At 35.3% G+C, this 11,371-nt stretch overlaps 2 protein-coding genes across 2 annotated transcripts in view; both read left to right on the top strand.

Annotated features, from left to right (window-relative positions):
* Nucleotides 1-1,158: 1,158 nt before the first annotated feature.
* Nucleotides 1,159-6,870, top strand: LOC127830960 (uncharacterized). Its single transcript, XM_052355910.1, has 4 exons — nucleotides 1,159-2,485; nucleotides 5,439-5,624; nucleotides 6,210-6,335; nucleotides 6,679-6,870. The coding sequence occupies exons 1-4, from the start codon at nucleotides 1,382-1,384 to the stop codon at nucleotides 6,826-6,828; spliced, it is 1,566 nt and encodes a 521-aa protein (XP_052211870.1). The 5' UTR covers nucleotides 1,159-1,381; the 3' UTR covers nucleotides 6,829-6,870.
* Nucleotides 6,871-7,112: 242 nt separating this feature from the next.
* The window catches only part of LOC127831135 (uncharacterized), a 33,358-nt gene continuing 29,099 nt past the window's right edge, over nucleotides 7,113-11,371 (top strand). Inside the window, exons 1-6 of the mRNA XM_052356125.1 lie at nucleotides 7,113-7,251; nucleotides 7,920-8,070; nucleotides 8,968-9,113; nucleotides 9,605-9,766; nucleotides 9,913-10,018; nucleotides 11,027-11,257. Coding sequence (XP_052212085.1) covers nucleotides 8,008-8,070; nucleotides 8,968-9,113; nucleotides 9,605-9,766; nucleotides 9,913-10,018; nucleotides 11,027-11,257 — 708 coding nt within the window. The 5' untranslated portion in view covers nucleotides 7,113-7,251; nucleotides 7,920-8,007. The remainder of the gene's footprint in view (nucleotides 7,252-7,919; nucleotides 8,071-8,967; nucleotides 9,114-9,604; nucleotides 9,767-9,912; nucleotides 10,019-11,026; nucleotides 11,258-11,371) is intronic.

Genomic DNA, 11,371 nt, shown 5'->3' with positions numbered 1-11,371 from the left:
TGCTCATTTATATGAAACGTTTGCAGCTAATATATATATATATATTAGCTGCAAACGTTTCATATAAACGAGCAATCGAATATGCCAAATCACATATATAAGTTGCGTTCTGAGAAAACTGGGCATAATGCATGTGCGTTAAGTGTCGTCCGCACAGGCGAATCAGGGACGACACTTTCCGCCTAAATTGGATTTTTGCTAAGAAGAGACTTCCTTTAAACGTAAAATGTCATACAAGCGGAAAGTGTCGTCCCTGATTAGCCTGTGCGGACTGCACATGCTAATCTGGGACGACACTTAACGCACACGCATTATTCCCAGTTTTATCAGAACGCGACTCATTTTATCATCGTGTGTATCATGTACATGCATTATTTGTTATTCAAAGCTGTGCCTTTTCCATTCACAATTTTAAACTTAAGCATCGTTTTACTTCTTGTTAAACAAATACTATTGCATTTGGAAGTCCATTAGCTGTCCTTTATCACGCATGATGAGTTCATAACCAGTTTCTTTTTAATTTAAGGAGATTCAGGTGCAAATCTCGCCTGAACTCCACATTAAACATTGCACTATTAATATGGAACATTTCATGACAGTTAATTTATGCGGTTGTGAAGATCGTAAAACCATCGTCAGAATACTATTTCTATTTATTTAATTAAGAATCTGTATCGGTTTTTTTGTTGATTAGTGTTTTCAAATGCTTATTATAAATTATGTTTCTCCTATTTAAGAGAATAAACCTCGCCAAACACAAACATGATCGAAAAATATGTAAAAGTTATTCAACTAACGACATAAAAAAAATCATGCCGCATACATGAAAGCACATAGTTGAATTTTCACTTCTGATTGCGTGTCCGCGCGCTTGCATGTGTGCGTACGTCTGTACGTTTAAGATAAATTTAGTAAAATTTTCAACAAATAGGTGGTACTTATCAATCTCATTACATATTTTCCCATAGCGTACTTATATAAAACGACATAATGAAAAAGAATAACTACTTATTCGATTAAGTATCCACTAGTTAAGGATGATGCTGATCTTCAAATTCAGTAAGATCATCCAACACTTAATGAGATTGTAACCGGTCTAAATGTCTATATCAAGAAACAGACACTAAAGAGATGCAAACAATTAAAAGAGATGTTAACCGGCACACAACAATTGTGAAATGCAAGGCTTAATAACCATTTTCACTATTAAATTTGAAGTAGTAGTAAGATGTTACTAGATTGCTATCAAAAATAACAATTAACGTCCTGGTGTGTTGTTGTTCGATTCACTGTGAATTTTCATTTTGCAAATATATTTATTAACTTATCTTTAACTTTTCGACACGCAATATATGAATTTTCGAAGAAATTGTAATAATAAATGTTGTTTCGAAACGGTGGCTTCAAAATGATAGGACATTTATGGATTACTTTTTTAACGGTTGCGAAGTTATCGTCTGGAAAGTATATAGAGATATTGAATGCAACCGACACGAACGCGCTTCGCATTCTGGTTGGTAAAAATGGCCGGGTATACATACACACAGGCAACAATATGCTGCAGTTTAACAATTTATCGCTCCAGCCGTCTAACCTTGCGTTCAAAGTGAACAACTCTGATTGCTTTCCACGAAATCCCACCGTCTGTCCACCTTCTGTATTTGAGATGATTACCTTCGGAGACGATCTATTCCTGATGGTGTGCGGCTCAGCGTACGATGCTCAATGCCTGCTTCACTTAGGCTCCAATATTTCTAATGTGAGCTACATGGAGGCAACTTCAGTTAATAGATCTGCAGCTGCAATGTTTGGAAGTCCAATATCGTCTATGATTTTACAAAGTCAGTCGAGTTTTCTTGCAGCGATTTCTCCGGCTAAAACTGGGATGGTATCTGGTTGCACTGGGATGGTATCTGGTTGCCCAACAACCGCCGAAAGTTTGGATACTCAAAATACGTCATGCAATAGGCATTTTGCACTTTCTCAACGAATACTTCGTCGCCAAAATGCCACTCATTTCAAAATTCACTATGAAAACCCAAGCCTTGAACCGGACGCTCTCTTTATTGCCGCTAAACCAAATATTTCTTTTCGATATATATACGGTTTTAATTCCATCAACGTGAACACGTCACATAACTATTACCTGTTGAAAAACAGGCCGACAAATGAGGGCACAGAGATTGGTTACATAATCCAGGTTTGTGCAAATAGCTCCTACTTTTCATCATACATGGAGGCGAAAATAGAGTGTAATGGATACAAAAGCATTGTTGCTGCAACAGCACTCACCACTCAAAAGGAACAGATTTTATATGTCGTCTTTAAAGGCGAGACATTACAGGGCGTTAACCATATGTGCGTGTATCGTGTTAGCTCAATAACTAACTTTTTCGACGATCAGTTGAAGCAGTGTTTTCACAACGCCCGCGGATCCGCGCCTGACTGGATCGATTGTGCTGAGCCGGCATGTACAGATAAAATGGTAGGTACTTCTACTTCTTCTTCTACTTCGTACTTCCTACGGTCAATTACTGACTATTACAGGAATGCCTATTATAGGCAGATATGGACACTGTCGAGTCCGTTACCTGGGAAGAACCAGTACTTCGTGTCTATGGAGGAGATAATGAGAACGCTCCCCGAGTAGGGAGCCAACCCACGAACTCCCGATCGCTAGGCGGACACCTGACCCACTACACTGTTAATCGAAGCTTGTATGCAATTTTTGACCTGATTATGCTAAAACATCCTACATTTATTAACAATTAACTTTTCACTATATAATTATCGTTTCAAGCGAAATTATTCATTCATATTGTTGATAAATTTGATGATGATGATGATGATGATGATGATGATGATGATGATGATGATGATGATGATGATGATGAAATAGCGAACATTCCATCAGTTTGATTTAATTATTTACAAAGATATTCGTGAAAAGTTGTGCTGAACATAATAATACATATCCGTGTATTGCACTTGACACTAATGAAGGTAACAAACATTGTTAAATATATGACTCACCGACAAGTGTGTCTACATTTGTACAATTATAATTAGCGATCATGTTATTTATGATCGAGTAAATTTAGCTGCACCGTATAAAGGGACATCAATCACAACATCATTATCATGCTCGAATTAATAACATAGCCAACACATTCTGAGAAAGAAAACCACTTTTACTCTATAGTAAAAACTGTAACGTCCATTTATTTAGCATAGACGCTTTTTGAATAATATTAATAATTCCTATTAGCCATCAATACATATTGGCCATTCCAGGTAATACAACTTAATTCATATTTAATATCAAAGGCATAAATTATATATTCAAAAATTTGATCATTTGTCCGAAACAAATATCATATTATGGAATTTCGCATGGAAAGGTACACAAAATAAGCCAATTATTTTTAACTTAAAAATGTTTCAAAACATTATGTGAATGATTATTTGTTTAATTATGATGACAAAACTGTTCTTCAATTTTGGTGCTTTCCTGTCAAAAGGAAATATCTGTTAATATGTATCATTTGTCAAAGTCAGTATGGCGAGGGTAACAATCTAGAATTAACATAAAATAAATTAAATGGCTGAGTTCTTATGTATATCGCCTTAATTTTATTAGCGTCGCACTGAAGTGCGGCGACTAGAATGTAATTCGTTTTTATCGCTTATGGGAGGAGAAGTTATTTGACGGATCAATGTATATATTTTTGTTGTCAGAATATCTTGCATAGTGGTGATTTTTTGTGTATATTAGTGTAAATAAGTACTACATTTGTGCCTATTACATTTACTACAACATTTATTGCCAATAATGCAAAGCTAATTCTTTTAATTAATAACTGATCACAGGGACTTGGCAATAATAAAAGATCACAGGGACTGGGAAAATACGCGAACCGGTGAAACTTTCTGGTTTTGTATAAAAACAAAACTTCTTTGTTCCACTATCGTAGCAACCACCTAGTTACTAATAAAGGCGCTAATAACAATTCTTGATAAAGGAAGCAGCCGCTTATCAATGAGGAGCACCGTCACAGCACCCCAGTCTCATTACTATCAAGTCCTCCTACAGTTTTTTTTAAGAACCACATATAGAAGGCCGCAGGCCTGACCCGTATCTTGCCAGTGGTATGGACCCTTTGGTATAACCCCGCTCACTATCCAGCGTTTAAACTTCCGGGTTTACATTAAAACCGACTATTAATAGCTTATTAATATCTTAGTTAGAAGACGATTTTTCAAGCGGTTCCGTAGTGTAGTGGTTACACGCTCGCTTCACATGTGAGAGGCCCAAGGTTCGAGCCCCAGTAGAATCTAATTATTTTATTTGTGTTCTATGTTAACTTTTTGTTTTGATGTAGACATTTTAGTTAAAATAAATGTGCTGTTTTATTGTAACCATTTTGTGTTTTTATTATGCCCATGAAATATATGTGTGAGAGGGTTCATAAACACATTAAAACTTTAACAGTGTTTTCATATCAATGAGTACTCAACCCCTATCGTAAATTAGCAACGTAAGAATAAGTTCAGAATCATCTCCTCTTGAAGTTGAGAAAAATATGAAATTACGCTTACAAGATGAAGCAGATTTTTTAAAACCTACACAGTTCTGTTCCATTAATGAAAACTGCACACGCATGCCAGTAAAAAAAGGAAACCAATGTAAATAAAATGAACTATGAAATATTTGGGGTTTACAACACAAAATCATAGATAATGGTTATTTGGGGGTTATAATACAACATCATAGATAATGGTTATTGGGGGGTTATAACACAAAATCATAGATAATGGTTATACCAGTATCTTTTTCTATTTTGTTTAAAATAATCGGTCAATATATTAATATTTACAGTAGAAAAAAAAATCGTTCCATGTAACTTCATTGAGTGCCTTTTACACTGAAATTCCCGACGCACTTTGATGTTTTGCATCAATACTTATCTTGTTGGCAACTTAAATGTAGAAGTCAAGATCTAAGTAGTGTAATTCATTTCGTCGAAAAAAAGGAAACGATGCTTCAATTTTAATGTCAAATATCATGTACAAAACCAAAGTTCAATAATGTATTGTTTTTAAGGACAATCCTTATAAAACACTTACCATATTTATTTCCTCAATGAGTTCTAGCCCTTAAGAAAGCCAATATCTATTTAAGGGTATATTTTTTTGTGATCTGTCCCTTTTCGATCTTTCTTGTCATATTTTAAAATCAATTTATTAGTACATAACTTCCAAAATAAGGCTTAATTATCATTGACATAAATCCTTTTTGAAAAAGTGTAATATAATTGACAAATGCTATTTATAAAAAAAGATCGTCAAACAAGAATATCATTTTTTAAGTTCTGCATTATTATGTATATTAAGGACTGTTTCATGTATATGCATTACATTGTGAAGTTTGATTGCAGACAAATACGAAGATCAAATGCGGGTATACTGGAAGAAACAGACGTATTATGGCCGACGGGTCGCTTACTGACGAATTTCATGCCCTGACCTTCACTGAAAACATCACCTGCCTTGCCGCCCGGACCGATGGGGACCAGGGAAACGTCCTTTGTGTACTGGGGACCAACAACGGCACCGTTCTTAAAGTCAGTGTTTGTTATTATGGATTTTGACATGTTGTTGCTTTGCTCTATGTTTGCTCTATGTTTGCTCTATGTTTGTTCTATGTTTGCTCTATGTTTAAGTACAGAGGCAAATAAAACTTCATAATCACTGGCATCATTAGGAGAAAAGCCATTCATCTATTATCCACCATCAAGCCTTTTATTTTGTTACGTCTCGTACAACCTATACAATACCTGCCAACAACGGATACTGCAAATTTATTACCATTTAACCCATTTTTGCCTAGTGGACTCTCCCATCCGTCTAAATTGGATCATTTTATTTCAAAAATTAGGGATTTCTAGTATATTTATTTCTATATTTAGAATATTTCTTACAGAAAATCCTTTAAGCAAACAGCGCAGACCCTGATGAGACGCCGCATGATGCGGCGTCTCATCTGGGTCTCCGCTGTTTGCCAAGGCCCTTTTTCTAGACGCTAGGCATAAATGGTTTAAACTATTGCCCTTATCATAGAAGATGTTTCATTGCTTTTATCACAACAATGCTTTAAAACACGCACTTATATTACCATATCATACTATAAAACCCTTTCTTCTGTACAGACTTTATTCGACAAAGAGTATAAATTGCGGAATGACCTTCTGTCGGTGTCCCCCATTTCATCTCGTGTTGAAAGTCTCACAATGGACCCGGCTGGCAGAGCAGTCTTCTATATTTCCAAGGGAAACGTATGTAAACTTCAAATATAAGTTTATTCATTTATTTGATAATTATTAATAAACAAATGTTATTTCCAGTAGTCGTAGCTTTTCCGTTAAGGAAAGGGACAATGAGTCCTCTTATTCGAAGTTGGTTATGACGCTTTTACGACTCATGCAGTTTATGGGTGTAATGTCGACAATCTCATTGTTTGATGGTTTTAAGTATAAGACCGACCTACTCATGTTTATTCTAACGCCTATCCAACATTTCCATTAGTGAAGACCTGTTGGTAAAAAAATGTCAAGTTCAAACCAAAATAATTGGTACCGTGGAATACTATCAAACAAATACAAATGATTTTTATAAAAGGTCATCAAGCTGTCACTGGACGACTGCGGGATACACACAGAGTGTGCGGCTTGTCTTCGAGACCGGACTGAAGGTGCTGGCATGCAAGTGGAGCATTTCAATTACTGGGCATGGGCAATGCGTCGACAAAACATTGGCTATTGCGAATAATACACAATATTCTGTCGGTTCTTGCCCACCGATTATTCAAAACGTAAGTGGTTTGCTTCTTTTTGGCCATGCGTATTCGTTACATGTATTGCCGTTTTATCTCTTGTTTTAAAAATAATTGTCACCAAATTTATTAAGTACATCACATTTGTAAGTATGCTATTTTAAAATTAAAAAGGGAGTACTTGCTTCTTCAAACGCGTATGACAAACATACGCGGCGATCTGTCTGTATAACTACTGTACTCTTGGTTTCATCATAACATATAAATACTTATTCAGGTAAAGGCCTACCATGGGACCAACAGCTGGTGGTACCCGACTAACGATTACAGGACACTTAGGACCTGCCGATGCCACCTTAGGAGGTCTACGTAGGGAATGTCTCGTGTAACGAAGTGGATCAAAGCAATCTCCCAACCAAGTAAGCAGCATTTATCTTAAGTAACAAAGAGATAATGACTAAAATTCTCAATAAATACCAAAAGTACTCGATCCAACTGAAAAGGCCACTACAGTCTCTAATTAAAATCAGAATAATGAAACATTTAGTTTTCGTAAACTTGCGCCGAAAAAAAAATCTGTAAGCTAAACCTATGAATGTTTTATCTTTTCAAATGTCCTTATCTTTTTTGTTGTATATGTAATGTGGTTTTATATTGTTTTAGGAATTTAAATGTGAATCCATTAGGCGATGTCTTTTTCAAGACTGGTATTTGTCAATCGCCATAAACAATATATTTTGTTACAGTTAGACGTTCCGATTGGATGACATTTATGTCCGGGAGGTCTGGTTGCATTCTAAGGCTTCTATTTATGATTTCTTTTATGATTGTATAACTTTAGAAACTATACATATTACCCAATATATTTAGATTGTTTGCGGCTGGTGTATGGGTGTCAAAGTGAAATGGTCGTATTTATGCTGGAATTCGAATCCATGGCTTCTTGATTTAAGCCGGTATTGGTTACCCACTTTGGATGTTAAGGCCTGTTTGTGTGATAATTCCATGTCGATTTCTTGTTTTAATGTGTGATATTGCTTTGTTAAAGCAAGTATGCGTGACTACATGCGGTATTGTCTTGCTTTAGACTGGCATGTGTGACTCCTCCGCTATCGGAATTGGACAAAACCAGCACCTCTTGGAAAGTCCTTGTGCGAGTGAATGTAGCGCAAAATATGACGCCTGGGCCATTGACCGTTCCGGTCGAAGGCGAAACATTTGTGGAATTTACGTACTTGGTTTGTACAGAATTTAAGTTTGTGAATAAATTGTTTCCCATACGGATTTTGTGATAATAAATATATTATATTTTTAATTTTGTAGCGAAGCGTTAGTAAGCGTATGCATGGGTGTGTCATTGATAATTAAGGACAATACACATGTACACAGTTCAACCTGTTTGAAATTAATAAGTATGAATAATACTTGATGTCATAATAATTTGTAACCGTATTCAGTTTTTTGTACAGAGCATTGATTAAAGTGTTCACAGTTTTAATTACATTGCACTATTTGTAGAAAAAAAAGAAACGCTTTTAAATGGTTGTGCTAACATTCTGATAAAAAAACCACTATTGTACGGAATTGTGATTGTTTTAGATAACAATTCAATAAATTGTGTTAATTACATAATTTATAATATATATAATTGTTATGCATTTGGATGACAACCTCGTTCTGGACTAAAATTGGTTTTGGAATATCTAGAATCGTTTAAGAGAAGTATAGTAATATGATATTTTGAAAAGGATCAACAATAACTATGTAGCTTCTGATCAAGCTTCGAAAAAAAGTTATTTAAGGAATATAACACTGATACATAATCCTGTATTTAAATGTGTCGCGTTCTGAAAAAACTGTGCACAATGCATGTGCGTAAAGTCTCGTCCCAGATTAGCCTGTGCAGTCCGCACAGGCTAATCAGGGACGACACTTTCCGACTAAACTAGATTTTTGCTAAGAAGAAACTTTCCTTAAACAGAAAATATCAGAAAAGCGTAAAGTGTCGTCCCTGTTTAGCCTGCGCGGACTGCACAGGCTAATATTAGACGACACTTTACGCACATGCATTATGCCCAGTTTTCTCAGAACGCGACTCAAATAATATTGATTGCAATAGTGAAATACATTTTCAGGAACCCTGGCTAAACGTCAGCGAACCAGCCGTCAGCAGACTGTCAGGAGAGATACAGCTGGTACTACATGGTGCCAACCTCAATATAGGCAGCAACCGGACCATTGTCATTGGTCAGGATAGATGTGACGTCACAAAATATGACATGTATGTACATCATGATCGGTTTAAAAAAAATCATAAGACGGAAAGGATTGAAACTGCGTTCAGCCGCAGTTTGACACATATGTTCATATACAAAGGCGTTTAACTGAATGAACAAAAGCAGGCGTTTAAGTTAAGCCGATGTTTCATGGCTACTGGCTGTTCATTAGGCTACGCATTTTAAGATACAAAATCACAAATAAGCCAACGAAGATGCGGCTGTATTTTAGCTTTTTAATGTACTCAAGTTATTTATAATGATAGTTTTCTAATTGCAACAAAACATGCTGTATCCCTCGAAAACAAATGTGTATGCAATTGAGAGCAATAAGACGATTTTGTTAACGTGAAAGAAGACCTTACAAGTGATAATTCGCTTCAATACTCCAGCTTGTACGTTTTTTTTTCAAGAACGTTTTGAACTTTTTTCTCCCCAATGTAACGTGAGCTCAAAAACTTAATTTGATTTAAAACATACAATGTTTTTTTTTCAGAGACTCATCTGACACAATTACATGTCGAACGCCAAAACAAAATGCATCGGGTTTTTACAACCTGTCACTTCACATTGACGATGCTGTTCTGTCAGGGGTTGTAATACATTATACAGTCGATCCTGACATTATAACGTTTGTTCCATTGGTCACTACAGAAAGGTACGTTTATGAATATGTTTTACCGAAGACGTCATCTTAGATACAAGGGAAAATACCAAATTAAATTGGAAACGTTTGAATTATGTTCTTCATGTTATTATTTTAATTTGTATATGTTATATGTTCAACGCGGTTAATATTTCTAGCGGTGGTATAAAGATAACTGTTGCTGGAGAAAGACTTAACAGCCTTGGATTCGATGTACAACTAACTGCAGTGAACATCATAGGACCTTATGTGTCATTGACCCTGGTATTGCTGCGTCCAGAGACTCGTTTTGCATTGTTTTTGCATTATTTACAATTAGTATGGTGCTCGTCTTTATAGAATGCATACTCGAAAAGGGCTTGAAAGTGTAACCGTTGTATGATATTACTTCTCGAAAATGATATGTCCAACTTGCATAGTTTACAATTAGTAGACTGTAATGTATATCTTTTATAACACGGTCGTATGGGTATTACATGTATACCTGTCTGGTTATACGCATTCAATATCTATATTTTTACAAAATAAAATAAATCAATCCTGTTTGTTATAAATGAAATTAAATCCGCTGCTCATTAACACTATATCGTCTGCCTGTTTCTTTGTCTGACTGTCTAATTCTGCGTGATGATTCATCAGAATGTACTGTTAAATCATTCATTCTGTCTTAGCAAACTTATCAGTCTATATTTTCATATATAACAATATTCGTATCTATGAATCGGAGCGATGTCAGATGCTTTTTGTTCTTTTTTACTACATATATGTAGTTGTAAAATGCTCAATATACTATTCAGATGGCGTTGTACTTTTCTCGGTACATTTTCACTTAAATTATAAATGTGTTCATATTTTTGGAGGGGGTCGTTTTGTTTTGTATTGCATGGTACTTAGAAATATCCTGTGCCTATAACGTCCGTCTTAAGTATTTAAATTCGTCTTTTTAATTCCGCACGAAATACTTGCTACTTCGTTATATCCATCAATTAGCCATGACATGACATGACATTGTAACATAATTAGTATTAACAAGTTAATTCAGAATACATACTTTAGATTAATAAATTTGGTTACAATCTGTACATTATTATTGACGATTATTTATTAAGATAATACATGTTCTTTTAGAGGTTTTGAAAGTGTTTATGAAATGTTCATATTACTTTTAGTATATTGTAATAAAAAATATAGAATACAACACTTTCTCCTGATAACAGTTACATAAGCATTTAATCATAGAAAGCTATGTATAAGAGGCTTTTTAAAATCCAGGATCCAGGCAACTGTTCGTATGAGGATACTTCCTTAGTCTGCCTTACGGGCAAGCTTCGCGGAGACTTGAACCCAAATAACAGTCTTGTCATTCCCATCTTGGTGAACAGATACGGGTGGCTCACCAACAACAGTATTCAGCGTGCCGGGATTATCAAAGACCCTGTCTTGTTACAAAGCTCAAGAAACACAACGATTGTTTCTAACATAAGACCAGTTATTGAGATCCAGGTAAGATTCCTTTGCAAGTTATTGGCGTTTATAGCCACACAAACTATTTTAGACTTATAAATTTAGTTCGTATGAAATAAGAACACAAAATAATCCTTAGTTTAGCGTGATGAC

The sequence above is a fragment of the Dreissena polymorpha genome, chromosome 5 (assembly GCF_020536995.1).
Source record: "Dreissena polymorpha isolate Duluth1 chromosome 5, UMN_Dpol_1.0, whole genome shotgun sequence".
Taxonomy (NCBI): Eukaryota; Metazoa; Mollusca; class Bivalvia; order Myida; family Dreissenidae; genus Dreissena; species Dreissena polymorpha.
Note: the sequence above shows the minus strand (reverse complement) of the source record. Positions and strands in the feature narration are given on the sequence as shown.